At 56.6% G+C, this 15498-nt stretch overlaps 1 protein-coding gene across 1 annotated transcript in view; it reads left to right on the top strand.

Moving 5' to 3' along the window:
* The window catches only part of LOC147101612 (fibrinogen C domain-containing protein 1-like), a 41539-nt gene extending 26413 nt beyond the window's left edge, over positions 1-15126 (top strand). The window contains exons 5-7 of the mRNA XM_085965132.1: positions 6026-6122; positions 13092-13271; positions 14807-15126. Coding sequence (XP_085821258.1) covers positions 6026-6122; positions 13092-13271; positions 14807-15066 — 537 coding nt within the window. The 3' untranslated portion in view covers positions 15067-15126. The remainder of the gene's footprint in view (positions 1-6025; positions 6123-13091; positions 13272-14806) is intronic.
* The last annotated feature ends 372 nt before the right edge of the window (positions 15127-15498 follow it).

Here is a 15498-nt window from a genome sequence, read left to right as displayed (position 1 = left end):
GTCTCCTCTTTTCTAGAGAAAATCCTGTTCAGAATTTTTTTGATAGCTGCGCTTCCTGCAAATTAATAGGGCCATAGCTTTTAACCCTATGTACGTCCTGCATCACCCGTCATGATGTGGACCAATCCGACCTACAAGGGCATAAAGCTGGAACATTTCTGCTATTGATGCAATGAATCAAAGGCACCTGTCATCTTCAGCCCACTCTCTTCCATTTGGAATGAGAATGTTTAGAAGCAGAGAATTTTTATTTTCTTTAACCTGTTTTTGTAAAGCACTTAAAGTCCTAAAGCAGTTTGAATTCCCCAGGCTTATCTGTCACATCACATCGAGCTCAGGCTGCCACGTTAAGAACTTCTATTTTCAACATCCAGGTGAAAGCAGCCTTTCCCCCACCGCGGAGACTTTCCGCCTGCCCACTCGCTGTTTACCAACCAATCTCTTTTAGAATGCCCCAGTGTGGGCCTCAGTGGATCTCTGCGCTCTTCCAATTCTGGCCTCGTGCGCATCCCACCATTGGCGGCCGTGCCTTCAGCTGCCTGGGCCCTAAGTTCTGGACTTCGCTCCCTAAACCTCTCCGCCTCTCTCTCTCCTCCATTAAGATGCTTCTTTCAGATGAGACGTGAAACTGAGGCCCCGTCTGCTCACTCAAGTGGACGTAAAAGATCCCATGGCACTATTTCGAAGAAGAGCAGGGGAGTTCTCCCTGTGTCCTGGGGCCAATATTTATCCTTCAACCAACATCACTAAAAAACAGATTATCTGGTCATTATCGCATTGCTGTTTGTGGGAGCTTGCTGTGCGCAAATTGGCTGCTACGTTTCCTACATTACAACAGTGACTACACTTCTAAAGTACTTCATTGGCTGCAAAACACTTTGGGACATCCTGAGGATGTGAAAGGTGCTAGAGAAATGCAAGCCTTTCTTTTAAAAACCTGCCTCTTTGACCAAGCTTTTGGTCACCTGTCCTAATATCTCCTTATGTGGCTCAGTGTCAGATTTTGTTTGATAATCGCTCCTGTGAAGCACCTTGGGACGTTTTACTAGGTTAAAGGCGCTATATAAATGCGAGTTGTTGTTGTATTAGAGCAGGCGCTTACACTGGGACTCGGGGTCGCCAACCCTCCAGGTTTGGCCTGGAGTCTCCAGGAATCAAAGATTCATCTGCCGGTGACTGGCCGCCGGCAACACCCGGGAGATAAATCACAGGGGCCTCAAAAAGAGGATGTGTTTTGTTCACTTTCTTTGAACACTTTTGTTTAATTGAAGGTGGGGAAAGGCGGCTGTATGACCAAGAGCCGAGAATCAGGTAATGAAGAGTCTGTCAGCTGATAGATTAAGCAAATGGGCAAAAACTGTGGCAAGTAGATTTAAATGTGAGTCATCCACTTTTGACCTAAAAAGGATCGAACAGGGTACTTTCTAAATGGTGAAAAGCTAGAAACAGTGGAGGGTCCAAAGAAACTTTGTCGGGGGGTTCCAGGTACATCGATCATTAAAATGTCAGGAACAGGTACAGAAAATAATCAGAAGGCTAATGGAATGCTGGCCTTTATATCTAGAATCCAAGGGGGTAGAAGTTATGCTGCAGCCGTACAAAACCCTGGTTAGACCACACCTGGAGCACTGTGAGCAGTTCTGGGCACCGCACCGTAGGAAGGATAGATTGGCCTTGGAGGGAGTGCAGCGTAGGTTTACCAGAATGATACCCGGACTCCAGGGGTTAAGTTACAAGGAGAGATTACACACACTAGGGTTGTAGTCCCTGGAATTTAGAAGGTTAGGGGGTGATTTGATCGAAGTTTTCAAGATATTAAGGGGAGCAGATAGGGTCGATAGAGAGAAACTATTTCCGCTGGTTGGGGATTCTCGGACTGGGGGGCAGAGTCTAAAAATTAGAGCCAGACCTTTCAGGAGTGAAGTTAGGAAACACTTCTACACATAAAGGATGGTAGAAGTTTGGAACTCTCTTCCGCAAACAGCAATTGATGCTAGATCAGTTGTTAATTTTAAATCGGAGATTGATAGCTTTTTGCTAACCAGAGGTATTAAGGGATATGGGCCAAAGGCGGGTATATGGAGTTAGGTCCCAGATCAGCCATGATCTCATTGAATGGCGGAATAGGCTCCAGAGGCTGAATGGCCTCCTCCTCTTCCCATGTTCTGATTCACCTGGAAAGGCGGTGCCTGTAATGGATTGACATGCCGGGCAACCAATGACAAGAGAGCAGGGGGCGGGGCAGTTGGAGGCAGCAGGTCATGTGATGAAATCTCCAGGAATGTGTCCAACCACAGCTGGCCACCCTAATTTGGGCATGCGAGGGACAATCTCGTTTCATAGCCTTCGATGCAGAATCTCTTTAGAGAAGTTCTGAAAACGTGTGTATTCCTCATTTATTTATCAGTTTCTTTTATTCATCCTCTCTGTTAGGATCTCGACACCACCCCACCCCCATGTCAAGCACTCTTCCCCAAATACAAAGGACGGACAACCGGGGAATCCAATAAATACTTGAAAAGGAAGAATTTGCAGGGCTACGGGGAAAGAGGAGGGGAGGGGGGAGTGGGGCTGATTGGAGAGATCTTTCAAAGAGCCAGCAGAGGAATGATGGGCCGAATGGCCTCCTTCTGTGCCGTGCGATCTTCCAAGTCAAAAATCGACCCCCCACCACCCCACCCGGCCCCCATACCTCAGGATAATGCCAGACTATCTCCCCCTCCGCCCCCACCCATTACAGAGCGACATTTTAAGACCAATCGCCTCTTAAAACCAACACATGTCATGATGCTTTGCCTACTCTCCGAGTCCAGAATTCCAGCCCTGCGGTTGATATATAATCCAATGGGAATCTGGACGAAATGTCTTGGCCCTTTCCCACATGTTTCAAGCGGGTAGAAAGAAAGACTTGCATTTCTACAGCTCCTTTCAGGACCTCCCAAAGCGCTTTACAGCCAATGAAGTACTTTTTGAAGTGTAGTCCCTGTTGTAATCTTCTTCTTAGGCAGTCCCTCGGAACCGAGGATGACTTGCTTCCACATTAAAAATGAGTTCTCAGGTGACTGATGAGTCCAATGCGGGACCTACAGTCTCTGTCACAGGTGGGGCAGACGGTGGTTGAAGGGACGGGTGGGTGGGGTGCTTGGGTTGACGTGCGCTGCCTGCGCTTGGCTTCCGCTTGCTCCTGGCGAAGAGACTCGAGGTGTTCGGCGCTTTCCCGGATGCTTCTCCTCCGCTTTGTGCGGTCTTGGGCCAGGGATTCCCAGGTGTCAGTGGGGATGTTGCACTTTTTCAAGGAGGCTTTGAGGGTGTCCTTGAAGCGCTTCTTCTGCCCACCTGGGGCTCTCTTGCCGTGTCGCCACTGTTGTAATGTAGGAAACACGGCAGCCAATTTGTGCACAGCAAGCTCACACAAACAGCAATGTGATAATGACCAGATCATCTGTTTTTAGCAATGTTGATTGAGGGATAAATATTGGCCAGGACCTCCAAGTTCCCCTCCAAGTCACACACCATCCTGACTTGGAAGTATATCGGCCGATCCTTCATCGTCGCTGGGTCAAAATCCTGGAACTCCCTCCCTAACAGCACTGTGGGAGCACCTTCACCACACGGACTGCAGCGGTTCAAGAAGGCGGCTCACCCCCACCTTCTCGAGGACAACTAGGGATGGGCAATAAATGCTGGCCTTGCCAGCGACGCCCACATCCCATAAATGAATTTTTTAAAAAGGACACTGGGGAGAGCTCCCCTGCTCTTCTTCGAAATAGCGCCATGGGAACTTTTATGTCCACCTGAGAGAGTAGCTGGGGCCTCGGTTTAACGTCTCATCTGAAAGACGGCTCCTCCGACAGTGCGGCACTCCCTCAGTACTGCACTGGGAGTGTCAGACTGGATTTTTGTGCTCGAGTCTCTGGAGTGGGGGCTTGAACCCACGACCTTCTGACTCAGAGAGCGAGAGAGTGCTACCCACTGAGCCATGGCTGATGCCCTCTAACAGAGGAATAGAAAGCCTCCTCCATTCTCAAAGACTTTGCTGGTTCACACGAACGAGCACAAGGGAGGAAGCAGTTTTTAGTGGAGTCCACTTTTTCTGCATCAGTTTTCATCACACGTCGCTCAGCCTCATGAACCCCTCAGCTCGCAGCCGTATCGAACCAAGTGCTAATGAAGCTCTGAGTTGTAGTAATGGCCTGGGAGTAACCCCGCTCATCGACTGAGAAAATCCTGCCTTTCCACTTCAAGGGGGAAGCAGCATTAAGGCAGACTGGCGGGATTAGTGTAGCCAGGTTTTTGATGGACTCTGTGGGGAAATCGGTGGGGAGAGAATCTCTTCTATTACATGTTCTGGCTTCTGTACTTTTGCTCTTTGCAGCAAGAGGGCTGGAGATCTTCGCTAGCGGTTCCCATGTTTATACCATTTCTGCCGCAACAATGTACGTCACAGGTGAGGGAGGCCATTCGGCCCCTCTAGAAACCTACAGATCCTGCCCACCCTCCGGCCTCGGTCACAGCATCTAACTGCTTCTTGAATCAATGGCGACATTTTTGATCACTCTCTCTGTGTTAAGAAGTGCTCTCTGACATCAGTCCTGAACTCGCCTGTTACCGGCTCGCAGCTGTCGTCCGGTCCTGCCGTCATGGTTTGACTTGAAATAGTGACTCGGGATTTACCCTTTGCATCCGGTCTGAGTATCACATGTCCCTCCAGCTTGTGGCTCATTGGGTCATAAGCAGATGTTATGTTCGCCTTTCTATCTTTATTCAATCACGGGATGTGGGCGTCACCGGCAAGGCCAACATTTGTCGCCCATCCCTCATTGGCCTTCAGAAGCTGGTGGTGAGCCGCCATCTTGAACTGTCGGAGGGGCAGTACTGAGGGAGCGCCGCACTGTCGGAGGGGCAGTACTGAGGGAGCGCCGCACTGTCGGAGGGGCAGTACTGAGGGAGCGCCGCACTGTCGGAGGGGCAGTACTGAGGGAGCGCCGCACTGTCGGAGGGGCAGTACTGAGGGAGCGCCGCACTGTCGGAGGGGCAGTACTGAGGGAGTGCTGCACTGTCGGAGGGGCAGTACTGAGAGAGCGCCGCACTGCCGGAGGGGCAGTACTGAGGGAGCGCCGCACTGTCGGAGGGGCAGTACTGAGGGAGCGCCGCACTGTCGGAGGGGCAGTACTGAGGGAGCGCCGCACTGTCGGAGGGGCGGTACTGAGGGAGCGCCGCACTGTCGGAGGGGCAGTACTGAGGGAGCGCCGCACTGTCGGAGGGGCAGTACTGAGGGAGCGCCGCACTGTCGGAGGGGCAGTACTGAGAGAGCGCCGCACTGCCGGAGGGGCAGTACTGAGGGAGCGCCGCACTGTCGGAGGGGCAGTACTGAGGGAGCGCCGCACTGTCGGAGGGGCAGTACTGAGGGAGCGCCGCACTGTCGGAGGGGCAGTACTGAGGGAGCGCCGCACTGTCAGAGGGGCAGTACTGAGAGAGCGCCGCACTGCCGGAGGGGCAGTACTGAGGGAGCGCCGCACTGTCGGAGGGGCAGTACTGAGGGAGCGCCGCACTGTCGGAGGGGCCATACTGAGGGAGCGCCGCACTGTGGGAGGGGCAGTACTGAGGGAACGCCGCACTGTCAGAGGGGCAGTACTGAGGGAGCGCTGCACTGTCGGAGGGGCCATACTGAGGGAGCGCCGCACTGTGGGAGGGGCAGTACTGAGGGAACGCCGCACTGTCGGAGGGGCAGTACTGAGGGAGCGCTGCACTGTCGGAGGGGCCATACTGAGGGAGCGCCGCACTGTGGGAGGGGCAGTACTGAGGGGGCGCCACACTATCGGAGGTGCCGTCTTTCGGATGAGACGTTAAACCACGGCTCCGTCTGCCTTCCTCTCTCCATGCTCATTCCCTGTGCGGGGTTCCGACCAGGTTAGCCGGGGTAGGTAGTGGCGAGAGGGGGCTTCACTTTGTGGGGGTTCTTTTGTCGGACATCGAGTGTTTAATTTTCACAGCTCTCCTCGGCTCTCATTGCGTTTTTGTGCAGGTATTTCAGCGGCGGAAGGATGGTTCCGTGAATTTTTTCCAAGGATGGGACGCGTACAGAGACGGATTCGGGAAGATTACGGGAGAGCACTGGTTGGGTAAGTGTATACGTGCTTGATTAGGAGCAGGAGGAGGCCATTCAGCCCCTCGAGCCCTCTCCGCCATTCAATCAGATCAGGGCTGAGCTGCACCTCAACTCCACTCACCTGCCTTTGCTCCACATGTCTGTGATACCCAACAACAATCTCTCGATCTCAGCCTTTGAAGCTCCAATTGTCCCGTCCCCCCACCCCCCCTCCCCACCCCGGCATCCACAGCCTTTTGGGCGGAGAGGGCTTCTCTGATTTTGTAGATTTGTCTAATTTCCATTGTGAGAGGGAGGGCGGGTGTGAGGGAGCAAAGAGGCCCCTTGTCCCCACAGTCGATTCCCTCTGCTCCATTAGGAGGTTTCCCTCTGTAACTCTGCCCCGATGCTGCTTTTGGAAGGAACTTTGCCGCTCATCAGGCGAGTGGGATCCCAGGGGAAAGGGAACAATTTCCCGATTTTGCGTCCCAGGCCTGCGTCAACCGTATCAGAGCAGACGTGCGTGTGTCGGCTTGGCTCAACCGGCAGCACATTTGCCACTAAGTCAGATGATTGTTCTCGTCTTCCGGCGGAGACATTAAACCGAGGGCCCGTCTGCCCTCGCAGGTGGACATGAGAGATCCCCAGGGCGCTATTTTGAAGGTGAGCAGGGGAGTTCTCCCCGGTGTCCTGGCCCAATGTTTATCCCTCAATCAACATCAGTAAAACAGACCTCAGGACGTCCCAAAGCACCTTACAGCCAATGAAGTACTTTTTGAAGTGGAGTCACTGTTGTAATGTAGGAAACACGGCAGCCAAATTGCGCACAGCAAGCTCCCACAAACAGCGATGTGATAATGACCAGATAATCTGTTTTAGTGATGTTGGTTGAGGGATAAATATTGGCCCCAGGACACCGGGGAGCACTCCCCTGCTCTTCTTCGAAATAGTGCCATGGGATATTTTACATTCACCTGAGAAAGTAGATGAGGCCGCGGTTTAACGTCTCATCCGAAAGACGGCACCTCTGGCAGTGCAGCGCTCCCTCAGTACTGCCCCTCCGACAGTGCGGCGCTCCCTCAGTACTGCCCCTCTGACAGTGCGGCGCTCCCTCAGTACCGCCCCTCCGACAGTGCGGCGCTCCCTCAGTACTGCCCCTCCGACAGTGCAGCGCTCCCTCAGTACTGCCCCTCCGACAGTGCGGCGCTCCCTCAGTACTGCCCCTCCGACAGTGCGGCGCTCCCTCAGTACTGCCCCTCTGACAGTGCGGCGCTCCCTCAGTACTGCCCCTCCGATAGTGCGGCGCTCCCTCAGTACCGCCCCTCCGACAGTGCGGCGCTCCCTCTGTACTGTCCCTCCGACAGTGCGGCGCTCCCTCAGTACTGCCCCTCCGACAGTGCGGCGCTCCCTCAGTACTGCCCCTCCGACACTGCGGGGCTCCCTCGGTACTGCCCCTCTGACAGTGCGACGCTCCCTCGGTACTGCCCCTCCGACACTGCGGCGCCCCCTCAGTACTGCCCCTCCGACAATGCGGCGCTCCCTCAGTACTGCCCCTCCGACAGTGTGGCGCTCCCTCAGTACTGCCCCTCCGACAGTGCGGCGCTCCCTCAGTACTGCCCCTCCGACAGTGCGGCGCTCACTCAGTACTGCTCCTCCGACAGTGCGGTGCTTCCTCAGTACTGCCCCTCCGACAATGCGGCGCTCCCTCAGTACTGCCCCTCCGACAGTGCGGCGCTCCCTCAGTACTGCCCCTCCGACAGTGCAGCGCTCCCTCAGTACTGCCCCTCCAACAATGCGGCGCTCCCTCAGTACGGCCCCTCCGACAGTGCGGCGCTCCCTCAGTACTGCCCCTCCGACAGTGCGGCGCTCCCTCAGTACTTCCCCTCCGACAGTGCGGCGCTCCCTCAGTACTGCCCCTCCGACAATGCGGCACTCCCTCAGTACTGCCCCTCTGACAGTGCGGCGCTCCCTCAGTACTGCTCCTCCGACAGTGCGGCGCTCCCTCAGTACTGCCCCTCTGACAATGCGGCGCTCCCTCAGTACTGCCCCTCCGACAGTGCGGCGCTCCCTCAGTACTGCCCCTCCGACAGTGCGGTGCTCCCTCAGTACCGCCCCTCCGACAGTGCGGCGCTCCCTCAGTACTGCCCCTCCGACAATGCGGCGCGCCCTCAGTACTGCCCCTCGGACAGTGCGGCGCTCCCTCAGTACTGCCCCTCCGACAGTGTGGCGCTCCCTCAGTACTGCCCCTCCGACAGTGCGGCGCTCCCTCAGTACTGCCCCTCCGACAGTGCGGCGCTCCCTCAGTACTGCTCCTCCGACAGTGCGGCGCTTCCTCAGTACTGCCCCTCCGACAGTGCGGCGCTCCCTCAGCACTGCCCCTCCAACAGTGCGACGCTCCCTCAGTACTGCCACTCTGACAGTGCGGTGCTCCCTCAGTACTGCCCCTCCGACAGTGCGGCGCTCCCTCAGTACTGCCCCTCCGACAGTGCGGCGCTCCCTCAGTACTGCTCCTCCGACAGTGCGGCGCTCCCTCAGCACTGCCCCTCCAACAGTGCGGCGCTCCCTCAGTACTGCCCCTCTGACAGTGCGGCGCTCCCTCAGTACTGCCCCCCCGACAGTGCGGCGCTCCCTCAGCACTGCCCCTCCGACAGTGCGGCGCTCCCTCAGTACTGCCCCCCCGACAGTGCGGCGCTCCCTCAGTACTGCCCCCCCGACAGTGCGGCGCTCCCTCAGTACTGCCCCCCCGACAGTGCGGCGCTCCCTCAGTACTGCCCCCCCGACAGTGCGACGCTCCCTCAGTACTGCAATGGAGCATCAGCCTAGATTTTGGTGCTCTAGTCTCTGGAGTGGGGACTCTGAACCTACGACCTCATGACTCAGAGGCGTGCGCGCTGCCGACCGAGCCACTGACTGACACACAGCTTCACTCAAGGGACTTTTAACTCAATCTGCTTTATCTAATTCAGCATTACATTCAGCTGACAGCTTCACTTCTCTTCTGTAAATAACACAAAGCTATTTGGCTTGGCACGACGTCCTCTCCCCCACTGCTAGGTACTGAGACCAAAGCAGTTTTCATAAATATGTATCTTCCCTGACAATGCGCAGCAGTTGACTGAATTCGGGAGGTGGTCTCACGTTCACCATTGAAGGATTCCACTAAAGGCTGTGGCACATGGCATCAGTCCTCATCCTCGCTCGCTGCTCAGTGGGGTATATCTTCCAACTGCGCTCGTCCCACAAACTTTTCCTCTCTGTGCTATTCAACCCGGGTGTGAAACCTGTTTGTTTTATTTCAAGTGGAAGAAATAAAGAACTTGCATTTCTATAGCGCCTTTCACGACCTCAGGACGTCCCAAAGCGCTTTACAGCCAATGAAGTACTGTTTGAAGCGCAGCCACTGTTGGAATGGAGGAAGCGCAGCAGGCAATTTGCGCACAGCAAGATCCCACAAAAAGCAATGACCAGATAATCTGGGGTTTTTTTTAGTGACGTTGATTGAGGGATAAATATTGGCCCCAGGACACCGGGGAGAACTCCCCCCTGCTCTTCTTCGAAATAGTGCTGTGGGATCTTTTACATTCACCTGAGAAAGTAGATGGGGCCTCGGTTTAACGTCTCATCCAAAAGACGGCACCTCCAACAGTGCAGCGCTCCCTCAGTACTGCACTGGAGTGTCACTCTAGATTTTTGTGCTCAAGTCTCTGGAGTGGGACTTGAACCCACAACCTCCTGACTGAGAGGCGAGAGTGCTGCCCACTGAGCCACGGCTGACAACCGATGATTCCTGAGCAATTGGAGTTTACAAGATGGTCGGAACGGCGCACGTGATCAGTCCGCCGGCCCCAGTATCTGCCGCAAACGCTTCGGGTCCGGCGGCTCAATTGAATTTCGATCTCCGTTGTCGAGTTAAAAGTCCTCCCGGCCCCCACAACTGCGTTACTCCGCTGGCTCGCACTGAGCTCCGAGCCCCCGCTTCACTTCCGGAAAAGTGACGCCAGCGAAGTGGAGCAGATCGGAGGAGGACCCGGCCACAATGTCCAGCCTCCCCCTCCTGCCCCCCGCCACAATGTCCTCCTCCTGCCCCCCGCCACAATGTCCTCCTCCTCCTCCTGCCCCCCGCCACAATGTCCAGCCTCCCCCTCCTGCCCCCCGCCACAATGTCCTCCTCCTGCCCCCCGCCACAATGTCCTCCTCCTCCTCCTGCCCCCCGCCACAATGTCCAGCCTCCCCCTCCTGCCCCCCGCCACAATGTCCTCCTCCTGCCCCCGCCACAATGTCCAGCCTCCCCCTCCTGCCCCCCGCCACAATGTCCTCCTCCTCCTCCTGCCCCCCGCCACAATGTCCAGCCTCCCCCTCCTCACCCCCGCCACAATGTCCAGCCTCCTCCTGCCCCCCGCCACAATGTCCTCCTCCTCCTCCTGCCCCCCGCCACAATGTCCAGCCTCCTCCTGCCCCCCGCCACAATGTCCTCCTCCCCCTCCTGCCCCCGCCACAATGTCCTCCTCCCCCTCCTGCCCCCGCCACAATGTCCAGCCTCCCCCTCCTGCCCCCCACCACAATGTCCTCCTCCTGCCCCCCGCCACAATGTCCAGCCTCCCCCTCCTGCCCCCCGCCACAATGTCCTCCTCCTGTCCCTCGCCACAATGTCCAGCCTCCCCCTCCTGCCCCCCGCCACAATGTCCAGCCTCCCCCTCCTGCCCCCGCCACAATGTCCTCCTCCTGTCCCTCGACACAATGTCCAGCCTCCCCCTCCTGCCCCATGCCACAATGTCCTCCTCCTGTCCCTCGCCACAATGTCCAGCCTCCTCCTCCTGCCCCCCGCCACAATGTCCAGCCTCCTCCTCCTGACCCCCGCCACAATGTCCAGCCTCCTCCTCCTGACCCCCGCCACAATGTCCAGCCTCCTCCTCCTGACCCCCGCCACAATGTCCAGCCTCCCCCTCCTGCCCCCCGCCACAATGTCCAGCCTCCTCCTGCCCCCCGCCACAATGTCCAGCCTCCCCCTCCTGCCCCACGCCACAATGTCCAGCCTCCCCCTCCTGCCCCACGCCACAATGTCCAGCCTCCCCCTCCTGCCCCCCGCCACAATGTCCAGCCTCCTCCTCCTGCCCCCCGCCACAATGTGCAGCCTCCTCCTCCTGCCCCCCGCCACAATGTCCAGCCTCCTCCTGCCCCCCGCCACAATGTCCAGCCTCCTCCTCCTGACCCCCGCCACAATGTCCAGCCTCCCTCTCCTGCCCCCCGCCACAATATCCAGCCTCCCCCTCCTGCCCCCCGCCACAATGTCCTCCTCCTGCCCCCTGCCACAATGTCCAGCCTCCCCCTCCTGCCCCCGCCACAATGTCCAGCCTCCTCCTGCCTCCCGCCACAATGTCCAGCCTCCCCCTCCTGCCCCCCGCCACAATGTCCAGCCTCCCCCTCCTGCCCCCCGCCACAATGTCCAGCCTCCTCCTGCCTCCCGCCACAATGTCCAGCCTCCCCCTCCTGCCCCCCGCCACAATGTCCAGCCTCCCCCTCCTGCCCCCCGCCACAATGTCCAGCCTCCCCCTCCTGCCCCCCGATAACCCCCCCTCTCCCCTCTCTGAACACACTGTGATAGTGCCACAGTTTGAAGTGCAGCACTTTTTATTTTATTCACTCACAGAATGTTGGCATCATTTATTGCCCATCCCTAATTGCCCTTGAGAAGGTGGTGATGAGCCGTCCTTTCAGGGTCAACCATATCGGCCAGACCGGGTAAGGACAGCAGATTTCCTTCCCTAAAGGACATTAGTGAACCAGATGGGTTTTTACGACAATGCGGTCGTTTCATGGTCAGATTACCGACACTAGCTTTTTATTCCAGATTTATTTAATTAACTGAATTTAAATTCCCCGGCTGCCCTGGTGGGATTGAACTTGTGGGGCTCGAATTTATCAATGGGGACGTGATGGAGGCGGGACTCCCACTTTTTGGGTTGTAGTCCCGCCTCCATCGACTTGTGGCCAACCCACACGATTTTCCCTTGATTGACCTTGTTAAGCTCGCCCAGCGGGCTCAGCAGGCCAATTAAGGGACACCTGGTTACAGGTGACGTCAGCGATTGACATTTCATCTGTCAAGAGCTTTTGACAGATGAAAAATCAGCGTTTGGTGGCTTTGTGAAGCTGTCAAACACTGACAACCTGTCTTCTAACTTGAGTCCTTCTACTCAGACTCAGTTAGAGAACTCTCCAGACCAGAAAGCAGAGGCTGCAGCTTTTGACAGTTCAGCGGCCATTCTGCTTTCTGTGCCGGTGAGCTGAGGGACTCCCGAGAACTGAAGGAAGGAAGCCTGCAGGAGAAAGTAAAGGTAAGTAAAACTTATTAAAACACTTTACACTTACCTCACACACTTACCTCTGCACACATGCACCCATCACTCACCTGCACAACGGACATCTCGACCCCTCCAACCCCTGCAGACCGACGGTCCGCCTTGCTAACTTGGCGTGGTTCGGAGCCGTCGGAAACCCCACACTTCAGGGCTAAAAATACGGATTAGGCCAAAAACTGCCTGTTAACAAACAGTTAATTGGCACTAATCCCCTTCCCGCCTCGGGGAGGCGGCTCCCAGCACAGGTCGGGTATCCGCCTCCTGGGACATTGGCACGGAGGCGGGTTGGGAGCGGGATGGGCTCGTGCCCCCCGATTCTGCAATTTTCCCACCACTCCCGCCTCCAAACCCGCCTCCACGGGGCTTGGAAATTCGAGCCCGTGTACTCCAGATACCTTAAGTCCAGGCCTCTGTAACATAACCACTATACAGTACCATGCCCCAGTTCTGTTCCTAAGGACTGATGACTTCATTCCCCACAGTGTATCAACAGTCTGCCCCTCTGCCGGTCCTGAGCAAACCCTGCCGTTTCATTGACCTGCTCTGGGCTACACTGAATCTGATGCCGACATCTATGAAGCGTTCATGCTGCCGACTCAGTCCTGTTTACTGAAAGTGAAACCTCATTCACCCTCCCCCCTTAGGTTTGAAGAGGATTCACGCACTCACCATTCAGTCACACTACGAGCTCCGTGTGGAGATGGAAGACTTTGAGAACAACACCGCCTATGCTCAGTACGGGATGTTTGGGATCGGACTATTCTCCGTTGACGCAGAGAGGGACGGCTATCCGCTGACCGTGGCAGAGTACGCTGGAACTGCAGGTCTCCACACCCTTTATTAACTGACTCAAGGATGCAGACCCGGTGAGACCCTCATGGGTCAAAGGGCACGGGGAGGTTATCGGGGGGGCAGGAGGAGGTTATCCGGACGTCCCAAAACGCTTTACAGCCAATTAAGTACTTTTTGAAGAGTGGTCACTGTTGTAATGTAGGAAACGCGGCAGCCAATTTGCGCACAGCAAGCTCCCACAAACAGCAGTGCGATAATGACCAGATCATCTGTTTTAGTGATGTTGGTTGAGGGAAAATTATTGGCCAGGACACCGGGGAGAACTCCCCTGCTCTTTTTCAAATTAGTGCCATGAGATCTTTTACGTTCACCTGAGAGAGCAGAAGGAACCTCATCTCATCTGAAAGACGGCACCTCCGATAGTGCAGCGCTCCCTCAGTACTGCCCTTCTGACAGTGCGGCGCTCCCTCAGTACTGCCCCTCCGACAGTGCAGCACTCCTTCAGTGCTGCCCCTCTGACAGTGTGGTGCTCCCTCAGTACTGCCCTTCCGACAGTGCGGCGTTCCCTCAGTACTGCCCCTCTGACAGTGCGGCACTCCCTCAGTGCTGCCCCTCCGACAGTGTGGCACTCCCTCAGTGCTGCCCCTCCGACAGTGCGGCGCTCCCTCAGTACTGCCCCTCCGACAGTGCGGCGCTCCCTCAGTACTGCTCCTCCGACAGTGCGGCGCTCCCTCAGTACTGCCCCTCCAACAGTGCAGCACTCCCTCAGTACTGCCCCTCCAACAGTGCAGCGCTCCCTCAGTACTGCCCCTCCGACAGTGCTGCACTCCCTCAGTACTGCCTCTCCGACAGTGCAGTGCTCCCTCAGTACTGCCCCTCCAACAATGCAGTGCTCCCTCAGTACTGCCCCTCTGACAGTGCAGTGCTCCCTCAGTACTGCCCCTCCAACAATGCAGTGCTCCCTCAGTACTGCCCCTCCGACAGTGCTGCGCTCCCTCAGTACTGCCTCTCCGACAGTGCAGTGCTCCCTCAGTACTGCCCCTCCGACAGTGCGGCGCTCCCTCAGTACTGCCCCTCCAATGGTGCGGCGCTCCCTCAGTACTGCCCCTCCGACAGTGCGCCGCTCCCTCTGTACTGCCCCTCCGACAGTGTGGCGCTCCCTCAGTACTGCCCCTCTGACAGTGCGGCGCTCCCTCAGTACTGCCCCTCTGACAGCGCGGCGCTCCCTCAGTACTGCCCCTCCGACAGTGCGGCGCTCCCTCAGTACTGCCCCTACGACAGTACGGCGCTCCCTCAGTTCTGCCCCTCCGACAGTGCGGCACTCCCTCAGTACTGCCCCTCCGACAGTGCGGCACTCCCTCAGTACTACACTGGGGGTGTCGCCTGGATTTATGTGCTGAAGTCTCTGTAGTGGGACTTGAACTCACGACCTTCTGGCTCAGAGTGCGACCCACTTAGCCATGGCTGAGCGATAGGAGTTTCCAAGATGGTAGGAATGGCGCACGCAATGAGCGAGAGTCTCAACGCCGTTCGATCAGGTGCATTAACCACGGGTTTCTTTCCGCAGGCGACTCCCTCCTGAAGCACAGCGGCATGAGGTTCACCACCAAGGATCGGGACAACGATCACTCGGAGAACAACTGCGCCACCTTCTACCGCGGGGCCTGGTGGTACCACAACTGCCACACCTCCAACCTCAACGGCCAATACCTCAAGGGCCATCACACCTCGTACGCAGACGGCATCGAGTGGTCCTCCTGGACCGGCTGGCAGTATTCGCTCAAGTTCGTCGAGATGAAGATCAGGCCAAGGAACGGAGGCCAATGACGCGAGGGTCAGCAACGCGACCTTTCCACCCACGATTGTTGCAAGGCACTGAGTCCATGAAACCCCTTCACACACAACTCCAGCAAAACCTTATATACATGCACACACAGATATACACACATACATATACTATACACACCCATATATATGTATTTTATTCTTATATGTGTGTGTAAAGCCCTGGTTGGACCACATCTGGAGCACTGTGTACAGTTCTGGGCACCGCAACTTGGATATATTGACCTTGGAAGGAGAGCAGCACAGATTCACCAGAATGTCACCAGGGCTCCAAGGGTTAGAATCATAGAATGGTTACAGCATGGAAGAAGGCCATTCGGCCCATCGAGCCCGTGCCGACTCTCAGTTAGTCCCACTCCCCCGCCCTTTCCCCGGAGCCCTGCAAATGTTTTTCCTTCAGGTACTTATCCAATT

This window comes from Somniosus microcephalus, chromosome 23 (genome assembly GCF_052327205.1).
Source record: "Somniosus microcephalus isolate GS21.2 chromosome 23, FLI_Smic_1.0, whole genome shotgun sequence".
Taxonomy (NCBI): domain Eukaryota; kingdom Metazoa; phylum Chordata; class Chondrichthyes; order Squaliformes; family Somniosidae; genus Somniosus; species Somniosus microcephalus.
The sequence above is the reverse complement of the archived record's forward strand: the minus strand, read 5'-3'. Positions and strand labels throughout refer to the sequence as shown.